The sequence below is a fragment of the Myxine glutinosa genome, chromosome 11 (genome assembly GCF_964187855.1).
Source record: "Myxine glutinosa chromosome 11, kmMyxGlut1.1, whole genome shotgun sequence".
Classification (NCBI taxonomy): Eukaryota; Metazoa; Chordata; class Myxini; order Myxiniformes; family Myxinidae; genus Myxine; species Myxine glutinosa.
The window spans coordinates 32,894,281-32,921,364 of NC_136271.1; the positions used below are offsets into that span (position 1 = coordinate 32,894,281).

Consider the following 27,084-nt stretch of genomic DNA (forward strand, 5'->3'; position numbering starts at 1 on the left):
CGCAAATCATCAAAATCTAAACAGTATTTGTAGAATTTCAATAAAGGCCACATCACTGTTCATATCGGTAAATATTATTCCATCATGTTTGGAAAAACTGGAAAATTTGAAAAATTGGAAATTGGAAAATTTGGAAAAAAAATTGGAAAAACAATATAGCTATTTTACTCCAGGGGGTCCCAGGATTACCCCACCCAAAATTTCGTTGCGATCGGTTCAGCCGTTTTTGCGGTACCTGGGAACAGACGGACGGACGGACGGACGGACAGACGGACAGACGGACGGATAGGCAGGCAGACAGACATTTGGTGAATTATAGTAAGATAGTTTTCCTCATTATGTTTTCCTTCTGCTTTAGGAGATGCAATAATATGTAACATTTCCATTGCTTAGTGATGCTTTTAGAAGTCTGGAGACTATACTCCATACAGGTCGTTTTGCTTCTGCTTGTTTATGTTGCAGTAACCAAGCTACAAACATTGCTGTTAAGCGACCTACAGTATTTAAATGATCTTCCACAAGCCTAGTTATTTCTACAACATAATATTCCATATGTAGGGATGACACAGGAAAAAAATGGCCGTCCATTCAAATGTTATGACGTATGAATGCCATGTGTGCCAAGGTTTTTGTTTTTTTACTCTTCTAATATTATTCACATCTTGTAATGAAATATTCAGGCCTTACAAGAATGTTTTAACAACTGTTTATGGAGTCCTGTAACTTTAACAAAGCAAGCTTAGATCAGGCTGAAGTGCAGTTGGATGTTGTTGATTGGTGAAGCATTTTTTTTTTCTCTTCTACAGGAATGCCAAGTATCAATAAATTCTTGATCTGGAGTGGTGGAAAACCATCCCGGCAATGTGGTTTGCTCCTGTCTGGTTCCAGTTTTTATTTCGGTGAGAATGGCTTGCGTATGCTCGTCACCGCTGACCTTGATCTCTCACATGCGAGGTAAAGCTATAATTACTTATATCTTTATATTGTCTCATTACCCTCGCCAGAGGAGAGGGTATTGCATTTGAGTCCGTTTGTTTGTCTGTTTGTTACTTGCCGGAAAAGATTCCGGCAAGTATGTTGGTTGGTTGTTTTGTCTCTGTCTGTCTGTTTGTTACTTGTCGGAAAAGATTCCGGCAAGTATGTTGGTTGGTTGGTTTGTCTGTCTGGCTGTCTGTTTGTGCGCAGTACTACGTCTACACCGTTGCACACTGAATCGCCAAACTTTACACACATATTTGTCTTGCCCTGGAATGGACTGTGCCCAATTTTTAACTCTCTCGGCCCAAGGCCTCCATTATGACGTCATAATTCGATAATTCGACAAGTAGAAAACTTCATCCAATCAAGATGCAATTTCTTAAGCGCCAGGTCGGCATAAATTGGTGGAGAATTTTTTTAAATAATGACGTCATCGGTCACGTGGTTTAGCCGCCATATTAGAAAAACCGAAAAAATTTGCACCTCTATATCTCCGAAAGTGCTGAATAGAAAAAATTGAGACATGGCTCATTGTAAAGAACTCTCCATGGGGAATAAAATATGTTAATGATGATGTCATAGGTGCGTCCATTATGACGTCAAAATTCGACAAGTACAAAACTTCATCCGATCAAGTTGAAATTTCTTGAGCATAATCTAGTTGCCCTGGAATAGACAGTGCCCAATTTTTAACTCTCTCGGCCCAAGGCCTCCATTATGACGTCATCATTCGACAAGTACAAAACTTCATCTAATCAAGATGCAATTTCTTGAGCGCCATGTCGGCATGAACTGGTGGAGAAAACAAATAATAATGACGTCATTGGTCACGTAGTTCGGCTGCCATCTTGGAAAAACCAAAAAACTTTGCACCTCGATATCTCTGAAAGTGCAGAATAGAAAAAATTGAGACATGGCTCATTGTAAAGAACTCTCCATGGGGAATAAAATATGTTAATGATGATGTCATAGGTGCCTCCATTTTGATGTCATAATTCTACAACTGCAAAACTTCATCCGATCAAGATGAAATTTCTTGAGCATAATCTCGGAATAGATTCGGTTAGAAAACAAATAATGATGACGTCATCGGTCACGTGGTTCAGCCGCCATATTTGTCCAAAATGGCCGATAAAAAGTATATTCCGGCAAGTCCTCGGTCTCTGACCGATTTTTCATCTGTCTGTCTGTCTGTCTGTTTGTGCGCAGTACTACGTCTACACTGTTGCACATAGAATCACCATACTTGACACACATATTTGTCTTGCTCTGGAATAGACTGTGCCCAATTTTTTAACTCTCGGCCCAAGGCCTCCATTATGACGTCATAATTTGATAATTCGACAAGTACAAAACTTCATCTGATCAAGATGAAATTTTTTTGAGCATAATCTAGGAATAAATTAGTTCAGAAAACAAATAATGATGACGTCAGCAGTCACGTGGTTCGGCCGCCATATTTTTAATTCCGGCAAGTCCTCGGTCTCTGACCGATTTTTCATTTGTCTGTTTGTCTGTTGGTCCCCACAGAATAAATATAATTTTCTCTGCAACTGTTGGTCCGATTGACAGGACATTTTCACCATAGGTGCAACTCCACCTGTAGAATGTTTTAATGATAATTATGACGTCATAGGTCATGTGGTTCTGCCGCCATCTTGGAAAAACGAAAAAACTTTGCATCTCTATATCTCCGAAAGCGCTGAATAGAAAAAATTGAGACACGGCTCATTGTAAAGAACTCTCCATGGGGAATAAAATGTGTTAATGATGTCATAGGTGCCTCCATTATGACGTCATAATTCGACAAGTACAAAACTTCATCCGATCAAGATGAAATTTCTTGAGCATAATCTAGGAATAAATTGGTTTAGAAAAACATGATGACATCATTGGTCACGTGGTTCGGCCGCCATATTTGTTTTAACACAAAAGCCTTAAAAACCACAGAAAATACACCCTGGTGAGGGTTTGCAATCTCTGATTGCTCTTTTTCTTGTTGACTTTGCTTTACACGCTTTCACTGTCTTGCTTTTTCCATAGTGGTGGCTTCCAAGCCCTTACTTTTCCTTATTCATTGAGATTGTTCAGAAGGCACGACTTAAACTTCCTTGAATTAACTATCCCAGTGGAATGTTTTTAAAAATCTTTTAAAGGACAATGTATAACTGTCCGAATGAATTGCGGATTGGCATGATGAATCGAGATTCATTAGCATAGCCAGGACTTTTGGGTTGGAGAAACACAACAACCGAGGGAATTCCATATACAGGTGTCCTCTCTGTATGTCCAAAATGCATTCCAGAAAAGTTGGACTTGTAACAAAATGACGAATAGTGGGGAATCTTCTCCATAATAATTAGTGTAATTAAGGGGGGATGCTTCCAACACTTATAGTTTATGTCTTCTATAAGACCACTCAACAAGCTTAGCAATCAAAACAATGCATATGAAACACACAAAACATAGGGGAAAAATATAATAAGTTAATTAAATTTTAAAACAAACTCAAACACCTTTTTATCTTACCATATATTTTAACTATTTTATAATGATAATTCAGTGGTCTTCTAACTTGAAAATCTCTAATATACCCCCCCCCCCCCCCCCCACCATGGACCCTGGTTCCAGCCTTTGTGCCAGCACACACACTCGTGCCGTGAAACCTAACGCTTGTGCTGCAACCCCCTGCAATGTCCATACGGGAACTCACAAAGAGCTCCTGCCGTCGCCACTCCCAATATGGCCGTCATGCCAACTTTGGCCGTTTCTGCAGCATGAGTCGCGTTACCTGAACGGCACATCTTGCATGCCACACGTCACGCTGTACAGTCCTTTCTTCACGCACAGCCCTCGTCAGTATTCTTTAAAATAGTTTGAACAGTCGTTGGCAGCAAAGCAAGATAGCTAGTGATATCGGCTGGTCATTCACCATTCTTATTTTGTTTCACTATGTCTAATTTGACATCCAGAGTTACACCACTGCGTTGCCGCTTACATACAGGTTCAACCTTTTCATTACCACTTTGTTTACTATTTGATGTTCAATGATGACTGCAGTAAAGTACACAAAGAGAAAAACACAGCGCTGTACAGTGCACGATGTCGTTGAGTGCAACAATGCACAGCGTGAGATAGTCTGAGAGGAAGAGGACGCAGTGCATTGTGGGGTGGAATGCTGGGAAGCTGGTACACAAAGCATTGTGGGGTATGGATGCCTGGTAACTGCATGGTCTTCCATCCAATGGATGTTAGTGTAGGGAATTGTTGGATGCAAACTTATGGATTGTATGTGAAATGACGGATAATGGGGAGACTTATAGCGGAGACCCCTGTTTAACCTACCCTTCCCTCCTCCATCCCCCTTTGCCTATATTTTTATGGAACCACAGATTTTTGCAGTTCTTCCTACGCCTTGGTTGCTCAAAGGCAGCACCAAATGCACAGACGCAGCCGCTACTGCTGCAATTCTCAACGGATGGCGGACAGACCTGGACACTGCTTCAGGAGCTTTGCTTTCTGAACATGAGCCACCGAGTGCATTACGTTGCCCTAGAGATCCCCCTGAAAGCTGCAGGGCCGACAACGCGGCTGCGGTGGTGGCACCCTTCACTAGATGGTTACTTCCATGACCCTTGGGCTATCGATCAGGTCACTGCATGTCGAATAATCTAAATGAAGGATGTTGATTTACCTTTTATGATGTGGTCAAAAATGTTTTCCTGTGACCATGAAGCAAAACGCAGAATAGGTGGTAGGCCTTTCCTACACATTTACTAGCCAGTGACGCAGATTTTGACAAGCGGTGGGTGAGTTTCCCCATGCTATTGCTTTTGCAATGGGATTTGCTCAGCTCAGAAATTGGCTGTGAAGAAAATTCCCTGGGGAATTATTTTTGACTCATCCTCGTATTAAAAGTGTAGTTGACTATGAAATGGGTGTTTTAACAATCATACTGCATATAGTTTGAGAAGTATATTTTTGTTTGTTTATTAATTATTTGCAAAGTGCGTGTGATTGATGCTGTGACGAGGAACAGGTTGAGATGGTTTGGTCATGTGTTGAGGAAGGATGAAAGTGACTGGTTGAGAAGAGGGATGGAAATGAATGTAGAAGGAAGTAGAAGACGGGGAAGACCGAGAAAGACTTGGCTAAAGATGGTGGAAGAAGAAATGCGGACAAGGGGGTTAACAAGGAGAGATGCAGAAAATAGGGCAAGATGGAGAAGATTGTCATGGGGACCGCAAGGCTAACCCCTGCTCTAGCAGGGAAAATGGCCTTAAAATGCATGTTGTTGTAATTATTTGCAAAATTGAAGATTCACAAGTTTATTGATTATTACCCTGCGCACGTGAAGCAAAGAGCGGGGATAAAGGGGAACCCAAACGCTCAAACCACATCGATGCTAATCTATGCCTTGATCCCCGAACAAAATAGATATGATGTCTTTTTCAGATTTTTTATTGAAAAAGTAGGTAATTTTTTGATTAAAAGTAGAATCTTCTTCCTCCTCTGCTGCTTCTTCTTCTTCTTCTTCACATTTCGCTGTGATGTCACACTCAGAAGTCGACCACCAAATCCGTACTTGTCTATGTGTTACATCGAGGGACAATTGAACACAAACGGCGAATAATTTTAGACTTTCTACAAATATACGCTGGGTTAATGTGTCCTTGGTGGTTGTAGTAAAGCAAATCGAGATGGTTTGATGCTGCACCAATGGCGGAAAGATCCGAGGGTTGCCAAAAATTGGACGAGGTTTGTCCGAAATGCCCGAGTGTGGATCGGGCCAACAAAATGTTCCATTTTGTTCTCGGAACTTTTTACAGAGCACTGTTATGAAACAACAGAGATGGTTAGATCTTGTGGTTATCCACCACAATAGAGAAAGGATTCCATCCCGATGATTAAGCGGAAGAAACAGCCGTCGCTTGACATTGTAAGACCATCTCTACCCAGCTACCAGCATATGTACACGGGCAATTTGAGTGGTAAATCAAACACCTGTGTTGGCCTGCCGGTGACCGATCTCAACTCACCACCACCACCACCCCCCCCCCCCCCATTAAAAGGGCGGGACATCAACATGGCCGTATTTCTTTGTGCCGTATTTCTGGAATAATATAACCGATTTATCAATGAATACAAAATTCCTGATAAACAGTCAATTGAACGAATTATTGATTGAATCCTTCTAATCCTGTCCTCCAGTTACTCCCCTCATTAACCCACGTCTCACTTGCAGGAACTATATCGTACTCCTCACTATCTACTTTGGCCTCAAGCTCTTCCATATTATTATTTAAACTCCTGGCATTGGTATGGAATACCATATATTTAACTTTTCCCTTCCTGAAATTATATTTTCCTGCTTGGCCTTACCAATCACAATTATGTCATCTGTTCCTTCCTTTGTGTCCCCACTTCCTCTAACCAAAAAAAGTCTGAATTCCTTCCTCAATTCCCACTGCAAACTTTGCTGCCCCCCTTTATAGCCGGCGAAGCCGGTGTTGTGAACGCGTACGTATTATGTTGAAAAGCCAGATTTTGCTGGATCTCTTGAGAATTTCGAAGCTTTGACGCACCAAATCGCTCAATGGAGGCCGCCATCTTGCGGATGCGGAAGTATGCATAAACAATTGCGAAAAAGTTCAATAGGAGTTTGTTTCACCCGTCTTTGTTTGATTCACAATCTTATGCACCTCTAATTTGTAATTAAAATACTTTAAGACCAACCTCGTTCCCCGGGCCCGCATGGGCCCTGGTTATCTTCAACGAAAATCGTCACCAAACACCGGAACCAATGAGATTCGAGCATTTGAAAAAATATTTCAAAAACCAAATCGCTCCATGGAGGCCGCCATCTTCCGGATGCGGAAGTATGCATAAAAAATTGAGAAAAAGTTCAATAGGAGTTTGTTTCACCGAATCTTTTTTTGATTCACAATCTTATGCACCTCTAATTTGTAATTAAAATACTTTAAGACCAACCTCATTCCCCGGGCCCTGGTTATCTTCAACGAAAATCGTCACCAAACACCGGAACCAATGAGATTCGAGCATTTGAAAAAGTATTTCAAAAAAGCTTATTACGCGTTTCAGACGCTGAAAACGGCGTCAAATATTCTAAAATTGACGAATATTTTTTTTTATAGAAATCTCGCGGCCGTAGGGGATAGTTTTTAACGGCCGGAAATATCCGAAGTTGAGACGGAATTCACCGAATTAATCAAGAAGGAAATTTTATAAATTTTAATCTCATCCAGAATGCAAATGGTGTCATTTTGAACTAGGCATGGTACCTACTACACCTACCTACAACCAACTACCTAACCTACTGATGCCATAGTGATGGGTAAAATAGTGGCAAGGGGCTTTGGCTTCGCCGGCTCATTGCGGCTTTGCAGTCGGGTACTAGTACTGTATGTCGCAAAAGGCCAGCATTGTAGAAATACTCCCTTTGGCCAAAAATGATTCCCACTGCTTTTTAAATGCAAAACCTTCCTCTGTACACCATGCTTCCAGCCATTGGTTGACATGTATAGCTCTACTCATAAATTATATTCCATTTCCTCATCTTGAGAGGATACCAGAAAACTTAACCTAACAAAGCTTTGCTTTCAGTCGTGTACCCATGTCTACGCCCTGCTTTCAGTCTATGGTTTTTGTAAAGCGAGGTTTCCATCTCTCTTCATGAGTTCAACTGCGACATTTATACACCGCCATGCTCTCAGCACTCTCCCCCATGAACACCATGTGCTGCTGATGCCTCCGGGTGCTGCGCCAACAGATTATAATTTACCACTGGGGGTTCACACGTACTTTGCTCCTAAAGGTCATCTATCATTCGACTGGCTCTTCCTAGCTCACTCTCCGTGTCTTCCTCTCAATTTTATGACATCATGCTTTACTCCTCTGAATTTGTTTTCATTTTAATCCATCCTTTTTGATTTATCCCTTTCCTTTGGGGTTTAACTTGGCCTACTCGCTCCTAGCATTATGATTAGTGATTTACTTTGGTTACGTATTATTCATGGTCATTTAGTTTCTGTTCTTGAATCTTTGAAATAAATTACATCTAATAAAGGTGGCGTATTATTAATTTTAGTGAAAATAGCATCTAAAGTAAACTATTTGAGAGTTTAAGAGAATGGGTATCCACCTTATAGATAGTTCTGCCCTCAGGGCATTCCAAACATCCACACAGATATATTGTGCTGAACGTTAAACATTTATTTTCAAAAGTGGCCTGCAGGGCAAGTTTGCAAATGCCATCCTGATCTTTGAGGCATACTTTTGGATCATAAAGTTATATATTTAATACCATGCTGCCAGAGCAGCCTGCACCATGAATTTTTTTTTTAAGGGAATGGGGCTGCACAGCCATCCATCCAGAATATCAGGTGCAGCACAATCAGGTGCTGCATATGCATGAAGGAACACAAAGCAAATTGAAGTATCTCTTAACGAAGCGCACACAATATTTATGCTTATATATTGGGATGTTTTGGCCTGTTTTACGCTTTAATGATAGAGAATTTATATTTATCCGTATGCAACCTGTGGCTGATTGGCTGCGTCCTTTTCTGGGAGCGCAGCTGTGCCGCCGATGCAGTGCCCCCTTACCAGCTAGCTGGTGCTCATTTTGCCAAGCTCGGAAGGATGATATAGGCCGAGTCGTTTCGCCTGGTGTTAATTTAACGGCCCGACAGACAGGGCCTTGAACTCAAGACCCTATGATGTTAAGCCAGCCACCACCTTAGCCGTTTAGCCAACACCAGGATGTCACTGAACACACCAGGCTCTAAATTGTGCTTGGTACCGGATGTCGACAGAGAAGGCGGTTTGAATGTGCGCATATGATGTTGTGTTTGGGCGGAGGAAGATTGGTCAAAACCCCCACTATATTTGTGTATATCATAAATATATTGTCCAATAGCAATCTTTTAATTCTCAAGTGTGTTGGATTCAAAATAACAACCATACAACTGCAAACTTGAGGTTGAAACTTTACCAGTTTTCTTATTTCATTGCCTTGTGCAGTTTGTCCCGTTTCAAACACGAAATTCCGTCGATTTTTGTTCACTCGCATGGAAAATCTGATTCATACTTCTGATAGGAACATGAAACTTTATTTGTCCTTTTAAAAGTCATGATGGAAAACGTTTAAGAAAAAATAAAAACACTTCTCATTTCCTTATGAAGTGTTGTGTATGATGAGTACTGCATAGTACAAGAATTTCGCAAAGTTTTCATAAAGCATCATATCACAGATTATATTTTGCTTTTTAATTCTGTCCTTCACTTTTTGTGGTGACAGATAGTGGTGGGAGGCAGCACGATTGGTCTGCGGGACTTTGAGGACAATTTCTCAACACTTGACGACCGTCGTTGGTTGCTCCATCCAGGAGCGTCTATTTCAACCTTGTGTAGAGCTTCCAGCAATGGACTTGCCTTCCTCAACAAGACCGTCTGGCGTTATGCTGTCACATCTGACCTCACCATCAACAAAGACTCCTTCTTGCAGTTTGACTTTGTTGCAGATTGTGATTCGAAGACATTCTGTTACTGTGAGTTATCGGAGTGTTGAGGCTCAGTAGTGACTGTAATAGTAAAACATCTAGTTACAGGTTTTAAATATAAATTGCAGCCTTGGAATTGCATCATGCATCATGCTGCCTGTTGCTTATAACGCGACAATTCACAACCTGCATCTGCCAATATTTTACCTAATCTAGGCCTCCTCTCATTATGATTACCCCCCTCTCTGCTACATAGTTTACCTCCAAGCTTCATGTCGTCCTCAAACCTGAAAATCGTACGTTTAACCACATTGTCAAAATCATTTATATATATATATATATATACATATACATATCCGTGAAATCGGTGTGTCCGTGAAACCGTCTGTCTGTCCGTCCTTGAAGCCATCCGTGAAGCTGTCTGACTATATGTCTATTAATTACGCACTTTTGGAATGTACGTTTTAAGCCTGTCGACCCTTCAGACTGCTGAGACCTTTAGACCTTTGAAGACCCTTTCAAACCCCCAAAACCCCTAAAACCTCTAAGACCCTAAAAACCCCCTAAATACCCATAATCCCCGACCCCCTACGACTCTCAAAGCCCTAAAGACCCTTTCAAACACAAAGACCCCAAAAGGCCCTTAAGACCTTCAATACCCCAGGATCATTCAGACCCCTATGTCCCTCAAGACCCTTCAGGCCCCAAGATCATGAAGACCTTAAAACCCCTATAAATTTAAGACCCTTTTGACACTTTAGACAACTTTAGATCCGTTCACCCTTTAGAAATTTTACATCCTATAAACCCCTAGAAACTTTAGACCTTTATTGTCCTTATGTCCCTTTAGACCCCTTAGACATTAACGCCATTTAGACCCCTTACACCCGTCAAACTGATTTGACAGCTTGGACCCTTAACCATTTGGATCTTTAGACCACTTTGACCTTTTTAGACCCTTTTTACCTGCTTGAGAGGTTATAGACACTTTCTACCCCTTAGACACTAACTACTATTGGAATGTAAACTTTCAACCTTTAGAGTTTTGACCATCTAGAACCTTTTAAGTACACACCACAGAGACATATAGTCTTCTTGCTGAACACAGACTATGCTTTTTTCAGCAAGTGATGCACAAACTCGATCTACCCAGAGATGCTAATGCTCCCTCCCTTAGGCAGGGATCAGTGGTTAAACCACTAGGTGCACTATTCCACATGTACAGGTGAAAACTAAGTCATCTCCCCAGATTGGCCCAGCCGTTTTTAATTCTGCAATGATCAGAAATCCAACATACACAGAATTACCTTATTTTAATAGAGCTAGAAACACACTCACTCTCACTATGGTGATCCGTTTACAGAGAGAACCTCACCCTCGTGGGGGAGGGGAGGGAGATTGTGCCCACGACCTGAACCTGCCCCCCTCCCCAGCCTACCCCACCCCAGCACATTTGCAAAAAATGAATGTACCGTAATCAACGCACCCTCATAGCCTATATACAGTCACGTGAAAAAGTAAGTACACCCCGTGTAAAGTTTTGACATTTTCAACATATTTCAACAAAGAGCTATTTGATCTTCATTTCAACAATATTGAGAGATAAAGGTGATATAATACAACAAATATCATGAAACATTTACATTTTGTAGTCCATTGTATAATTTAAATAAACATAAATGCAAATTTCGCATGTGGAAAAAATAAGTACACCCCTACATTTATCACTACTTCAAATACCTAAAATTAGATCAGGTGCACCAGCTCAGGTGCAAATAATTAGAACATCGTTAGAGAGGATCTTGGAGGAACCTGTCTTATTTAAACCTCAGACATTTAGTTTGGTTTGCTCTTTGTTGTTGAAGTGTGTGGCGTCATCATGCCTAGATCAAAAGAGCTCTCTGAGGCCTTCAGAAAGAAGGTTATAAATGCCTACGAGTCTGGGAAGGGATTTAAAAAGATCTCCAAACAATTTGAAAGCAATCATTAGACGGTCCGGAAGATCATCTACAACTGAAGAAGATTCCAAACAACTGCCAACTTGTTCAGGCCAGGCCGCCCCAGCAAGTTCAGCCCGAGAGCAGACCGCAAGATGCTGAAAGAAGTCTCGAAGAACTCCAGAATGTCATCACGGGACCTACAGGTAGCTCTTGCCACTGTTGATGTCAAAGTGCACGAGTCTACCATTAGAAAGAGGCTGCACAAATTTGATCTACATCGGAGGTGTGCCAGGAGGAAACCTCTGCTGTCCAGAAAGAACATCAGGGCAAGACTAAAGTTTCCAATGAACACCTAGGCAAAGACCAGCACTTCTGGAACAATGTGCTCTGGACAGATGAGTCAAAGGTAGAGCTATTTGGCCACAGTACCAGAAGACATGTTTGGCGAAAATCAAAGACAGCATTTAACCACAAGAACCTGATACCAACTGTAAAGCATGGTGGTGGAAATATTATGGTTTGGGGCAGCTTTGCTGCATCAGGGCCTGGGCAGCTCACCATCATAGAATCCACTATGAATTCTTCATTTTACCAGAGGGTGCTTGAGGATAATGTGAGGTCATCTGTCGGAGAAGTTGAAGCTCAACCGAAGGTGGATCTTGCACCATGACAATGACCCTAAACATACCAGTAAATCCACCAAGGAATGGCTGAAAAGAAAGAAATGGAGGGTTCTGGAATGGCCAAGTCAAAGCCCGGATCTAAATCCCGGCGAGATGTTGTGGGGGGATTTGAAACGAGCTGTGCATGCAAGAAACCCCTCAAACATCGCACAGCTGAAAGAATTCTGTATGGAAGAGTGGGTTAAAATTTCTCCCAGTTGATGTCAGAGACTGGTAGACAGTTATAAGAAACGCCTACTTGAGGTTGTTTCTGCCAAAGGGGGCAATACCACCTATTAGAGCCAAAGGTGTACTTACTTTTTCCACATGCGAAATTTGCATTTATGTTTATTTAAATTATACAATGGACTGCAAAATGTAAATGTTTCATGATATTTGTTATATTATATCACCTTTATCTATCAATATTGTTGAAATGAAGATCAAATAGCTGTATGTTGAAATATGTTGAAAAAGTCAAAACTTTACATGGGGTGTACTTACTTTTTCACATGACTGCACACTCCCTCGTTACGACTACGCACCCTCATCGTAACCTATATACACTCCCTCGTTACGACCAGCGTTGACACTACTTTCACCACTACATGTACTCACCTCATCTATCCCATTCCCTGCATTTGTCACACTAGTATACCATACCCGCACACTACGGGAGCTGCAGAAAGGGTCATTCCTCTTTGGGGTATATAGATTACAGTCGATATATGGTCGGGTCTCAAGAACATTGGGTGTGTGTTCATTTACCAAGTTTCTTGTGGAGAGATCGCCAAGTGGTTTAAACATTCGAGCAAGAACTCCATTCAAAACCGTTAAGGAACGGCTGGCTTGGCAAGCGCTAGCTAGCTGCTTGGTAAATGAGCACATCGCTGTCCTCCTCCCTTTGTTTCGTATTAAACAGCTGGAGCGAGTTTCAAAAGTTCGCTACGACAAATGCCACGGTAGTGGAAGAAAAGGCCATGTTATTAACCCAACATTTGTGTGTTATATAGAGTACAATAGATCTTCACTCAGTTCTGTAAGTAAACCTGACTTCACGGATGTCGGGATTCCTCCAAATTTATTAATTTAGTGTTTATATAAAGATCATTGGCGACTGTTTAAAAAGCTAAGCATAAGTGTTTGTGGTTTATAATATTTTTAATTCCTGTGGAAGCCGTTGCTCACACGGAAACGCCATTATAACGATGAGCTATTTACAGTGCATTCAGAAAGTATTCAGACCCCTTCCCTTTTTTCACATTTTGTTATGTTAGAGCCTTATGCTGAAATCGTTTAAATTCATTTTTTCCCTCCTCAATGTACACTCAATACCCCATAATGACAAAGAGAAAACAGGATTTTAGAAAGTTTTGCAAATTTATAAAAAGAAAAAACTGAAATATCACATTGAAATAAGTATTCATACCCTTTGCTATGACACTTGAAATTTAGCACAGGTGCCTCCCATTTCTCTTGATCATATTTGAGACGTTTCTACACCTTGTTTGGAGTCCACCTGTGGTAAATTCAATTGATTGGACATGATTTGGAAAGGCACACACCTGTCTATATTAGGTCTCACACCTGACGATGCATATCAGAGCAAAAACCAAGCCATGAGGTCGAAGGAACTGCCTGCAGAGCTCAGAGACAGGATTGTGTCGAGGCACAGATCTGGGGAAGCCTACAAAAAAATCTCTGCTGCATTGAAGGTTCCCAAGAGCACAGTGGCCTCCATAATTCTTAAATGGAAGAAGTTTGGAACAACCAGGACTCTTCCTAGAGCTGGCCGCCCGGCCAAACTGAGCAATCGGGGGAGAAGGGCCTTGGTAAGAGAGGTGAACAAGAACCCGATGGTCTCTCTGGCTGAGCTCCAGAGATCCTGTGTGGAGATGGGAGAAACTTCCAGAAGGACAACCATCACTGCAACACTCCACCGATCTGGGCTTTATGGCAGAGTGGCCAGACAGAAGCCAAACAGTTCAATCTTGGTTTCATCATACCACATAATCTTGTTTCTTACAATCTGAGAGTCCTTTAGGTGCTTTTTTGCAAACTCCAAGCGGGCTTTCATGTGTCTTTCACTGAGGAGAGTCTTCTGTCTGGCCACTCTGCCATGAAGCCCAGATAGGTGGAGTGTTGCAGTGATGGTTGTCCTTCTCGAAGTTTCTCCCATCTCCACACAGGATCTCTGGAGCTCAGCCAGAGTGACCATCGGGGTCTTGGTCACCTCTCTTACCAAGGCCCTTCTCCCCCGATTGCTCAGTTTGGCCGGGCGGCCAGCTCTAGGAAGAGTCCTGGTTGTTCGAAACGTCTTCCATTTAAGAATTATGGAGGCCACTGTGCTCTTGGGAACCTTCAATGCAGCAGAATTTTTTTTTGTAGGCTTCCCCATATCTGTGCTTCGACACAATCCTGTCTCTGAGATCTGCAGGCAGTTCCTTCAACCTCATGGCTTGGTTTTTGCTCTGATATGCATTGTCAGCTGTGAGACCTTATAGACAGGTGTGTGCCTTTCCAAATCATGTCCAATCAATTGAATTTACCACAGGTGGACTCCAATCAAGGTGTAGAAACATCTCAAAGATGATCAAGAGAAATGGGAGGCACCTGAGCTAAATTTCAAGTGTCATCACAAAGGGTCTGAATACTTATGTCAATGTGATATTTCAGTTTTTTCTTTTCAATAAATTTGCAAAACTTTCTAAAATCCTGTTTTCTCTTTGTCATTATGGGGTATTGAGTGTAGATTGATGAGGGAAAAATTTAAACGATTTCAGCATAAGGCTGCAACATTACAAAATGTGAAAAAAGTGAAGGGGTCTGAATACTTTCTGAATGCAATGTATACACGTTATCACTGCAGGAAAAACGCCTTGGGGAAGTGGGACATTATTAGTATTAATTTTGTTTTGTAATAACATTAACAATATGCGATTATCATAAATTTTGTTATTCAAAGCATCTTTGGACAAACGCCACGATAAAGCTAACTTAATATGGCTATACACCTCAACACGCAACCCATTGACGGCAATGGTGGGGAAAACCCGCTCGGGGGAGAAAACCCCCTTGGGGAGGAGGGCAAATAAATGCGCTACAACCTTCATTATGTAATGTCATTATGTAATGTAATCATCCTGTCAAGTTTTGTTGAGATTGGATAAGTAACGACGGAATGTATTGGCGTCAAAAATTCATCAGACAGACAGACAGACAGACACAAATGGCGTATTTTAGTATGATTCTCACCACTGTATGAACTCACCTCACATTCATCACTACCAATCTCCTCCCCAGACTCCCTCCATAAATGTAACCAACTTTTATCCATAGTATAGCTATGGTGTTCCTTTAACCAACTGTCCACCAACTACTCCAATGCCGCGTACACTATAAACCGATGCATTTGTTGCTGATACTTCTTACAGCTCTGTTGCTGAGATGTTTTATGTATCTTGGAATGATTTGTAGCAGCAAAATGTGCTTGTGGTTTTTAACCAACAATGCATTTCATTCATCATTGTCTGTGATTGGTTTTTATTTTTGCATTCAACTCTGTTTTGTACTTCATGTATCTTTTAATATTTTTCACATGATATTCTTTGTTTTAATCGATTTATATAGTTATGCTCAATTTGAGGTGGTAGGAATTTGGAATCTGGCCTTTGGGTGCTGGCGATAACTTGCCTACTTTACATAAAACGAATGTCTGAGCATGGAATGTTTAGATGAATTCCATCAAAATCGTCACCCACGTGTGATTCCGTCACATTGCCTGGTCTGCCTCACTGAGAGTAGTACTCGTCTGTAGCCATGTGACAGTTCTGGTTCAATACATATAATTGAATTCTCTCTGCTCTTCTTAGCATTCAAGATAATTACCTTATATGTTCAAAATTAGAGTGCACATGGTGATTCCGTCACGATGGAATTCATGTTTAGCATCCACCAGCTAATGATAGGAGACAGGATGTCCAGCTTAACATTATCGGAGGGAGGGCCTACTTTGTGTTGGGTCCAGTTGAGTCCAGAATCTAACCCCATCTTAGCTCAAAGGGCGGTGTTCTACCTGCACGATTCTGCCAGACCAAAAATAACTCAGGATTACAGTTATTTGAGAATGCATTTCGTGTTCTGATTTTTGCCTTCTCATTTTTATTTCCTCTTGTATCCGGCCATAGCGGTTGAACTGGAGTTCTCCCTGGATTTTGGCCAAAGCTGGAATCACGTGCGACAAAACTGTCTACCCACTAACGCAGACTGCAATATGGTCCAGCGGCAAAGCTTCCTCGTTTCTGACATGTTTTCACACTGGACCAAGGTCACGCTTCTGCTCCCACCACACACCTGGTGTGTACATGTTGTGGCAAATAAAGCTCACTGATTTAGATGGCCTATAAACATATAGGCTTCCGTGTCACAACCAGGTGCTGTTCGCAGGTCCTCGGCGACACGGCTGCGCTGGAAGCAGGCCTTTCCTTTTGATTGGAGGCAAAGCTGGGCCATTGATAACGTTTACATTGGAGACAGCTGCCTGGATGCCTGCACAGGCCGAGGACACTGCACGCGTGGTTCCTGCATGTATGTCCTGCAACATACATGTGTTTCTCGATATCAGCTTTCTTCTTTTTGGGCTCTTAAATGTTGAAGCGAATTCCATGACCCATTGCTTCAATTGATTTCACAACCACTTGACATTAAGAAAAAAGTTGATCTTTCTGAAGGTGTAGTTTGACGTGCATTATACCATAACAACCTGAACTAAACAATAGTGGCTGCCATTTTTATGTGCATTTTTAGTGCTCTGATGGGGATTTGATGCAGGCAATAGTTGCAGAATTGCATTTTTATGTCTCCATTTCCCTTGATTCATTCGTATTATGTTCTCAAAGAAAAATGGGGTCATTTAAAACGTAGAACATTAAGGCCAACGAGTGGAAATTTTGTTTCGTGGCAGAGTATATCGAGGTAGCACAGCTTCAAGCTATTTGTACCATTTTGTGGAATACACATGCCACGATTGCCACGAATACATGCCACGAATACACGCATCACGTGATTGAAAGCACATGGGGCGCAAGAAAATGGAGATGTGCCAGTTTTATTTAAAAAAAATGCTTTTTATTGTCTCCCTGTCTCACAATAGGTCCAATGGGACTTTAAGCAAGTAGCATTGCCAAATACATTCTGGGCACATTACCAAAAGTGATCCAATCATATAAAATGCTCTATATTGAAATGCAGGAAAATGACCAGGTTTTTTTTTTTTTTAATTTTGCTAAAACGTGTAAATATTTAGTTAGTAAGGTCTTCTAACACAAACGTATGATTACATTTGTCAATAATACCTTATTAGGTGTAACGTTCAAGAATTCTGGGAATGTCCAACAATATTCCAATGTACAGTGTTGTGGGAATGACTCCTTGGGATTAATAGATCCTAATTCGTATAACTGTAGTTATTTCTTAGTCCTTTGATTTATATTAGAGTAAATTATTCAATGTAATATGCGTCACTATTATGTTTAGATAGACGTTGTCCACCTTCCAGAATGTCTGTGTCTAAGTTCCACAAGACAGTGTCTTCGCAGACATTGCGGATGTTGTGACGGTGACATCACGGTGTTCCGTCATAGGTTGGAGCACTAATTGGTTCACGAGTTATCAAGTGACCACTATATTCGTCGTGTGTGTGTGTGTGTGTGTGTGTGTGTGTGTGTGTGTGTGTGTGTGTGTGTGTGTGTGTCTGTCTGTCTGCAGCATAACTACCCGATGATATCATCCGATCTTGATGAAACTTGGGTGGGAGGTTGATATCATGATCTAGTTGTGTCCTGCCTAGAGTGGGCGTATTGCACCCATTGTGGGCGGAGCCACGCCCGAAAAAGATCTTTTTAGGGGGTAATCGAGTTCAAGCTACATCTTCTCTGAGGGGTTTGGTGGAATCTGACAGGGGTTTCGATATTTGGTTAGGCCAATGTCACGCGTCTAGCCCCACAGAGCTCGATTTTTCATTTTTTTTCTTCTTTTTTTTCATGTATTAATTTATTTTCCCCATTACATTTTTCACCGAATTTTCGGTATTGTGTAGCTAACTAACCTCATAACTGATTATACATTATTTTCTATCTCATTTCAAGGTCAGTAACCTTCGTTTTGACATTTCTGGGCCTGCCCTGCCCGGGCCTGTTTTGGTTATAGTCCGTCCTTTGTCATTGAATACCGCTCGCTCGTGAACCATCGTCGTCTCCTGACTTGTTATGTATTATAATTCATTACTCCCGACCACATCCAGGATGACTCCATATTGTCCTTGATGGAAAGCGAGAGACAATGTTCCATGTGGCAGGTGGCACTTATCGCTCCCGGTAATAGTCAGGTTCATTATGTTTTTTCGTTCAAAATTTTGGTAGATTAGCAAAACTATACATTTTTGGAATATTCAGAGCATGAGGAATCCAAAAATTAATGTTTACATTTGCGTAGACACCTTTGGGAAAATGACACTCAGGACAGTGATGAAGATCTGTAAAAGCATTTTCCTGAATGGTATAGACCTCGTAGATCCTGTGTATAGGACTTATAGTTCAATCTGATACTACCTATAACTTCCTATAACAACCTATAACTTCAAAGGACTTGCAATATCATGTATTATGTAATACAGTTATATCACAAATATAAAGACAATGGTTTTCAATCACCTTTGTTTGTTGCTTTTCTATAATCCTGAGCACTATTTTGAGGCCTTTATTGGATTCCTTGACCCAGAAAACATAGGATTAGCATATTTAATTAAGTCTCTAGGTTGACTAGAAGCCGAGATCGCGCAAAATATGTATTTTATGGCGGCCATTTTCAAAATCCAAAATGGCGGCCATGCAGGTGTCTGTGCAAATGCCAACATTGATTTTCAGATTCTCCATGCTCTGAAGATTCCAAAAATGTACAGGTTCTTCATCTTCTTCGTCTATCTTCGTCTCGTCTTCGTCACTGTCCTGAGTGTCATTTTCGCAAAGGTGTCTACGCAAATGTAAACATTAATTTTTGGATTCCTCATGCTCTGAATATTCCAAAAATGTAGAGTTTTGCTAATCTACCAAAATTTTGAACGAAATTATATTTGTGAACATAGTGAACCTGACTATAACGTGCAGAAAGGGCTGTGTGGGACACTTTACTGGCGCTTTCTCCACTCACAATATGGAGTCTATATATTATAAATGCATCTATATCGACTAAATAAATCTATATTTTCTAAATCACATCATTCATCCTTGAATAATCTCGCCAATAGTCAGGTTCACTATGTCAATAAATTATATTTCGTTCAAAATCATGGTAGATTAGCAAACCTATACATTTTTGGAAAGGTTATAGCATAAGGAAACTAAAAATCAATGTTTACATTTGGAGAGATACCTGTATGGCGGCCATTTTGGATTTTCAAAATGGCCACTGTAAAATACATATTTTGTTTTATTTCTGCCTCTAATTACCCTAAAAACTTTAAAAAATATACTAAACCTATATTTTCAGGGACAAGGAATCCAATGAAAGTATCAAATTAGTGCTATGGGGAATGGTAAGACACGAATCAAAGGTTTTGAATTGCAAAATACTGTCTTTATATTCGCGATAAGTTGCATTATCAAATACATGTTATCATTTTGTACAGGCAGTTAATAACATCAAAATGTGTCACAATAATTCATATCACCAAACATACACAGGCAGTCAGCAAAATCATATATACACATGCAGTCAGTATAACTTCACATCTACACAGGCAGTCAATGACAAAATATACACAGGCAGTCAATGGCATCAAACATACACGATTACAGAATATGCCATTTAGAGTTCGTCATCACTGTCCTGTGTGTCGTATCCGACAATATAGTCCGCATCGTTTTCACAGTCCGTTCCACACAAGCAAAGGTCGGTCAAATTGATTGGCAAATCGAATTGGTCGAATGGTCGATCGAATCGAATTCGATGAATCGAATCGAATCGAATCGATCGAATTGGTCGAATGGTCGAATGGTCGATCGAAGCGATTGGTCGAATGGTCGAATTGGTCGAATGGAATTGGTCGATTGGTCGAATTGGTCGAATTGGTCGAATCGAATTGGTCGGAATTGGCAAATGTAAACTGATTTTCAGATTTTCCATGTAATAACGTTTCCAAAAATGTATAGGTTTGCTAATCTACCATGATTTTGAACGAAAAAACATAGTGAACCTGACTACAATGTACCAAGCAAAGTGGAGGAGGATCAGCCAGGAACCCCATCATACAGACTTGGCATTTAATATGGAATTTTTTTTTTTCTTGACTTGGGTTTACTTTCTTAACTCAGTATATCAATCTAGTGAGTTTCTTTTACACTTTGGTGATTTATTTGTTAAAAGAACCATGTCACTGATTGTCTGTCGTAGCAAGAAGTCAACAACAGGATTATATCACAGGTGGCGTGGCAAAATGTATGGACAGGTGCATTTGATGATTGGCTTCACAGTCGGGTATACAAGGGTTGTTGCGTTCTGTATTAGTGGAAAACAACTGCTGCACATCTCCAAAAGTTATTGCCGCTTCCTCTGGAGATGGTCCGTCAACTCGACAATGCTGTTTGTCATGGAGTGGTGGCTTTACGAAATTATGGCATGAAACAGCGTGCTATTACTCGGCAGTATGGCATCACTCAAGGTCAGGTGTCAAAGATCCTGAAACGAAATGCTCAGAGGGGTGTCCCTACTCCAATACCGAGGCCAGGGCGTCCCCGCAGAATCACAAGGAGGGATGATCGCCAGCTGCACCGGTTAGTCCGCAATGGCCGTACCAAGTCAGCTAATCGGCTTAGGGCTGAGTGGCAGCAACTGACAAATGTGCCTGTATCCAGAAGGCTAGTCAACCAACGACTGGTTCAAGCAGGCTATCGTGCCAGGCGTCCCCTGAGAAAGCCACGCCTGACCAGACAACACCGCCAGCGCCGATTGCAGTGGGCCAGAGAGCACCGTCAATGGCAGCCAGGACACTGGAATCACGTGATCTTCAGTGACGAGTCTAGATTTCTGGTCTATCGTCAAGATGGTCGCGTCCGAGTGTGCAGACAAGTGCATGAAGCCTACAACAAAGATTGTATAGTGCCAAGAGTCCAAGCTGGAGGTGGTGGGGTGACCGTTTGGGCTGCTTTTCATGCAGCGGGCAAAACTGACCTGGTTGTTCTGAATGGAAACCTGAACCAGTTCAAGCACAGGGCCATTCTGGAAGAAACATTGCTTCCATTTGCTCGTGCAGCCTTTCGAGGAAACTTTGTCTTCCAAGATGACAATGCACGGCCTCATCGTGCTCGCATGATCCAACACTTTCTTGCTGACCGTGGTGTAGAGCATATTGAGTGGCCTGCCATGTCCCCGGATATGAATCCGATAGAGAACTTGTGGGCAGAATTAACGTGTCAAATCGACCACTTGGACCAGCAGCCGACCTCTGTGCGTGAATTGCAGCAGGCTATTGTCACTGCATGGCAAGCGATTCCTGTCCAAACCTTGGCAAATCTCGTGAACAGCATGCCTCAACGTGTACGTGCTCTCCTGAATGCTCGTGGGGGTTACACGAAGTACTGAACTGTAATTTTACTGTCCGTAATCCCAGTCGTAATTGAACTTTTGTTTTTGTTATAATTTTTTTTTGGCTAATGTGCAAAATAAAGAGATACTTCTGGAAAACATACAGAAGTTTAACACAGTACTGTCCATGAATTGAGTTCGATATCAGTTTACATCACTTTCAAGGATCAATTTATTTGTTTCGAAATGTCAAATGTGGTTTTTGTTTCTTTTAAAGGTCACATTAACAAAATCTAGAATAATTTCAACATAATTCCAATGAACTTTTGGTTCTAAGACATCTTGAAAAGTAAGTTCACCCCCACAAAAAAATATTCCATATTAAATGCCAAGTCTGTAGTTTGGTAACACAATCCAAGTTTATTTGAGGAGCGGCATATACACCTGACCAAGTCGGACCGGAAAACTGAAGATGACGAGCTTGCCAGTCCCTGCTGATTAAAATCAGCCCCATAACATGATGCTGCCGCTGCCACCACCATGCTTGACAGTCGGAATGGTGTTGACTGGGTGATGTGCAATGTTAGGCTTGCATCAGACGTAACACTCTAAATTTAGACCACAAAGTTCAATTTTGTCTTGTCTGACCACAAAACATTTCTTCACATGCCTGCAGTATCATTAAAATGCTTTTTCTCCAACTCCATAAGAGCTTAAAAATGCATATTTTTCAATAATGGATTCTTCCTTGCCACCTGCCCATAGAGGCCAGCTTTAAGAAGGAAATGAGATATTGTTGATTTATGAACACTTTTTTTTTTTTTTTTTTTTTTTTTTTTTTGTATACAATATCGAGGCTCGTGAAAGAGCGAACATTAATCACACAGAAAGACAAACCGACACATAAAACATATAACATAGGGAGCGGTAGACAAGATGGGGAGAGAGGGGGAAGGACACAAACACAACATTTGAGAGCAGGGACCGAGAGACATGGAGACATCGAGAGATCTGAGAGAGGGCGAGGGCTTTGGGGGGGGGGCGTGGGAAGGGGGCAGTGGGAGAGGTATAAAACATATGGACACTGCCAGGACTTCCAGGAAAGAAGTTGGAATTTCAAACAAGGTGGATCTGGGGTGAATTAGCGGGGGTAGAAAAGATCAAGGTTTTGGATGGGGGAAGATAAGAGATGGTGGTGAACAGCTGTTTTAAAGACCTGGAGGGAGGAGTGGGATTGAAGGGAGTGAGGGAGTTTGTTCCAGAGGCGGGAGAAAAGAGGAATGAAAGAGTGAAGGTGAGCGGAGAGCCGAGATTTCGGCAGTTTAACCATCAGAGGGTTGCTGGCAGATCTTGTGCGACCTGTAGGAATATTTGGGGGACAGAGCACAGAGAGAGCTGGGGGTGCAAGGCCGGAGAGGAGTCGGTAGAAGACAGAAAGACCACCTACCTGCCTGCGGTGAGTGAGTGAAAGGCCCTCAGAGATAGCTTCATCGCGGGAGATTCCAATAATTCTGAAAGCTTTGGTTTCAACAGCGTGAAGCCGAGCTAGGTGTGAGGCAGGAGCACCGGCCCATAGGGGAGAACAGTATTCCATTGAGCTGCGGATGAAAGCCTTGTATGTGGTGAGGAGCTCAGGTGTGCCGAGGAAGGACTTCGCACGACGGAGGATGCCCAGTCGGCGACTGGCTTTGGAGGCCAGCTTTGAAATGTGGTTTTCCCAAGAAAGATCATGGCAGATAGTGAGACCCAAAATCTTGAGCGACAGAACTTCTTGGAGAGGATTGTTGAGAAAGTAGATGGGAGGGTTGTCCAGTCGATCTTTTCGGAGAGACATAGTAAGAGTGTGAGATTTGTCAGGATTGAAAGACATGTTCCACTTGTTTGACCAGTCTGTGATTTTGTCCAGGTCTTCAGAGAGTGAGGAGGCAGCAGACTGCCGATCTGAGGGAAGAGGAATGGAGCGGCAGAGAGTGGAGTCATCAGCAAAGAGATAGAGAGGATTTTCGAGAGAGTCAGAGAGATCATTGATGAAGACCAGAAAAAGCACGGGGCCCAGAACACTGCCTTGGGGAACTCCAGCCTGAACAGGAAGAGGAGATGAGAGAAACCCATTCAGGGCCACACGTTGACGACGACTAGAGAGGAAGTCCGCCAGCCATGCGTGGAGATTTCCATGGATACCAAAGGAGGAGAGTTTGGTGAGCAGAGCGGGGTGCCAGACCGTGTCGAAGGCACGTGATATGTCGAGGGAGACAGCTCTAATTTCCTGTTTGGCATTGAGGACCTCCATCCATTGTTGAGACAGCAGAAGCAGCATGTCCAGAGTAGAGTGACCTGGTCTGAAACCAAATTGATGATCAGAGATCAAGCCATTGGAGAAGAGGAAAGATTTCATATCAGAAGCAATGATGGATTCCATGACTTTGCTGATAATTGGGAGAAGGCTGATTGGTCTGTAGTTGCTAGGATCTGTTTTTGCACCTTTTTTGTGCAAAGCGGTGATGTTGGCTGATTTCCAAGCAGATGGCAGTTGACCTTGAGCAAAAGAGAGGGTGAAGAGAACAGAGAGAGGGTGAGATAGAGCAGCAGAGCAGGATTTTAGGACCCGTGGGCTGATGCCGTCGGGTCCAGTTGCAGAATCAGAGTCGAGGGTTTACAGAAACTTTTCCACCTTGTCAGGAGGAAAGGACACGGAGTCCAGGAGCAGCAGGGTACGACTGGGTATGGTGGGTACAGAGAGGGATGGGTTTGGGACACAAGATTTAGAGGCAAACACAGAGTTGAGGCATTCAGCCCTCGTCTTGGACACAGAGCCTTGCAGATCTTTCAAAGTCATTGTTAGATTTACAGTGACATCACAAACTAGTTGCCTGCCTGCCAGGCTGCTGAGATTGGATGGGCAACCTGGATAGAATCTGGGTGGGACATGTCTTCCACTTCTTGATGAATGAATATTCGATTTCACAAGTGTAAGGTATCTCGACAAACTACGATCAATTGTCGTACACGTTTATTCACTCTGCCGATACAGGCCCGATTCACCTCCGCGCCATCTGAGCTCGTGCGTAGTGATACAATGCGGTCACGGTGTCGGGATACCATGCGGTCACGGTGTAGGGATACAACGGTGATTATTTGCACTTCATACATGACATCCTCCCCTTTAAGTCCAAAATTACCAAGAGCAATACGTGCTAGATTTCAAGAATTGACATTTCAAAAGCAACATTTCCAAAACATGTGAAAATATGTGTGCAAACGGTTATGAGAATAATGAAAATACGTGAAAATAGAACATGTGTCACCGTGAAAATAGAACATTTGTCACCGTGAAAATAGAACATGTGTCACCGTGAAAAAAAAACATCTTCAAAGATTCAACCGGTCGGGTGCTTTTCTCTCACGCATTGAGCGTTGCGGTGTACCAGTGGATACAGAGTCCGAGGTGATTCCTTTGGGTCGCGGTGTACCAGTGGATACAGAGTCCGAGGTGATTCCTTTGGTCTCCACGAAGGGTGTAGCGTTCGCAGAGGTTTTCGGGGCATCCGAGCCGGCTGGAGCGGCCACGACGATCTCCGGCAGTGGTGGGTCGAACTGTTGTCCTGACTGTGATGATGCTGCAGGCTCTATCGACTCACAGTGACGGTAGGTTATGTGGTCCTGATGTGGACGAATTTCACGGCCGTCCTGCAGGCGAATCACACAGGACAGTCAGTGGACCTGGCTTCGCGATGATGTCCCCCGGTAGCCACGTCGCACCTGCACCAAAATTTCGGGCAAACACTGGATCTCCAATGTTGATACATCGACTGTTGGACGTCTTATCGTGCACCAACTTTTGATTAAGCTGGCTCTGATAAACATTTGATGATATGTCTGGTTTGAGATTGTCAAGTGTCGATCTCAAGTGTCGTTTCATCAATAACTCAGACGGAGCTGCACCGGTTGTTGATTGTGGCGTGATGCGGTATTTGAACAGGAGACGAGAAAGCTTTGTTTCCAGGATTCCCTCCTGAAGTTTCTGCAATCCGGATTTGATGATTCCCATGGATCGTTCGGCCAAGCCATTTGAAGCCTGGTGATGTGGGCTGAATAACTTATGTTTGATGCCGTTCCGACGTGTGAACTCGGCAAACTTGGTACTGGAAAAACACGAACCGTTATCACTCACGATCATCCTCGGCAGACCATGAGTGGCGAAACAGCGTCTGAGTCTTTCGATGACAATGGCTGACGTAGTACCACGCGTCACATAGGCATCAATCCATTTTGTGTGCGCGTCCGTAATTATTAGAATCATGCTGCCGTTAATAGGCCCGGCATAATCGAGTTGTAGGCGATGCCACGGTTCGTTGGGCCATTCCCAGGGATGCAGTGGCGCTTTCGCAGGTGTATTCCAGGTGCTCTGGCAGGGGTAACAATGTCGAACATGATGTTCGATATCAGCATCAAGATTCGGCCACCACACATAGTTTCTGGCGAGTGACTTCATCTTCACAATCCCGGGGTGACAGTCATGGATTTCATCCATGACCCTGGAACGCAGATTTTTCGGGATCACGACACGGCACCCCCAGAGTAGGCAACCATTTTCCACGCTGAGTTCGTTTTTACGTGCTTTAAAAGCCGCAAAATCTGGGTCACCCTCAGGTAGCAAATGCCATCCAAGCTGTATAGCCTGGACAGTTCTGGACAGAATGGGGTCTCGTCGAGTATGAGTGCGGATCTGGCCGGAATCGACAGCACAATCTTCCAGATGATCCATCAGTGCGATAATGGATCCTGGTGTAGGCGAATCATCAATGGATTCTGGAAGGGGTAACCGACTCATGGCATCTGCATTTGTGATAGACGAACCGGGCTTATAACATATGGTGTAGTCATAAGCAGCGAGAAACAGGGACCAGCAGATGATCCTGGGCGGTAGTGTGTCAGATGTCGCCTTAGTCGGACCAAACAGACTGAACAGCGGCTTGTGATCAGTGCGAATCGTGAAATGATGTCCAAGAAGGTACTGGCGAAATTTGCTGACGCCGAAAACGATTCCCAATCCTTCCTTGTCAAGTTGGGAATAGTTCTTCTCTGCCGGGGACAACGTTCTGGATGCAAATGCAACCGGTCTTTCCGTACCATCAGGCATCATGTGTGATAATACACTCCCCACTCCATACCGACAGGCATCGCATGTCAGCACCAGATCCTTCTCTGGATCAAAATGAACGAGAACATTGGACGATTTGAGCAGATCCTTAGAGGTCTGGTATGCTGATTGTTCAGTAGACCCCCAGCTCCAGGAGACTCCTTTCCTCAAAAGCCGATAAAGGGGGCCCAAAACGTCGGTCACATTCGGGATGTAACGACCATAGAACTGAAGCAAACCGAGGTATGACTTCAATTCGGTCA

At 42.6% G+C, this 27,084-nt stretch overlaps 1 protein-coding gene across 3 annotated transcripts in view; it reads left to right on the top strand.

Annotated features, from left to right (window-relative positions):
• The window catches only part of RELN (reelin), a 515,504-nt gene that overhangs the window by 238,421 nt on the left and 249,999 nt on the right, over positions 1–27,084 (top strand). For all 3 annotated transcript variants that reach the window (XM_078786532.1, XM_078786533.1, XM_078786534.1), the window contains exons 43-47: positions 807–954; positions 4,371–4,629; positions 9,299–9,548; positions 16,290–16,458; positions 16,549–16,689. In XM_078786532.1, coding sequence (XP_078642658.1) covers positions 807–954; positions 4,371–4,629; positions 9,299–9,548; positions 16,290–16,458; positions 16,549–16,689 — 967 coding nt within the window. The remainder of the gene's footprint in view (positions 1–806; positions 955–4,370; positions 4,630–9,298; positions 9,549–16,289; positions 16,459–16,548; positions 16,690–27,084) is intronic.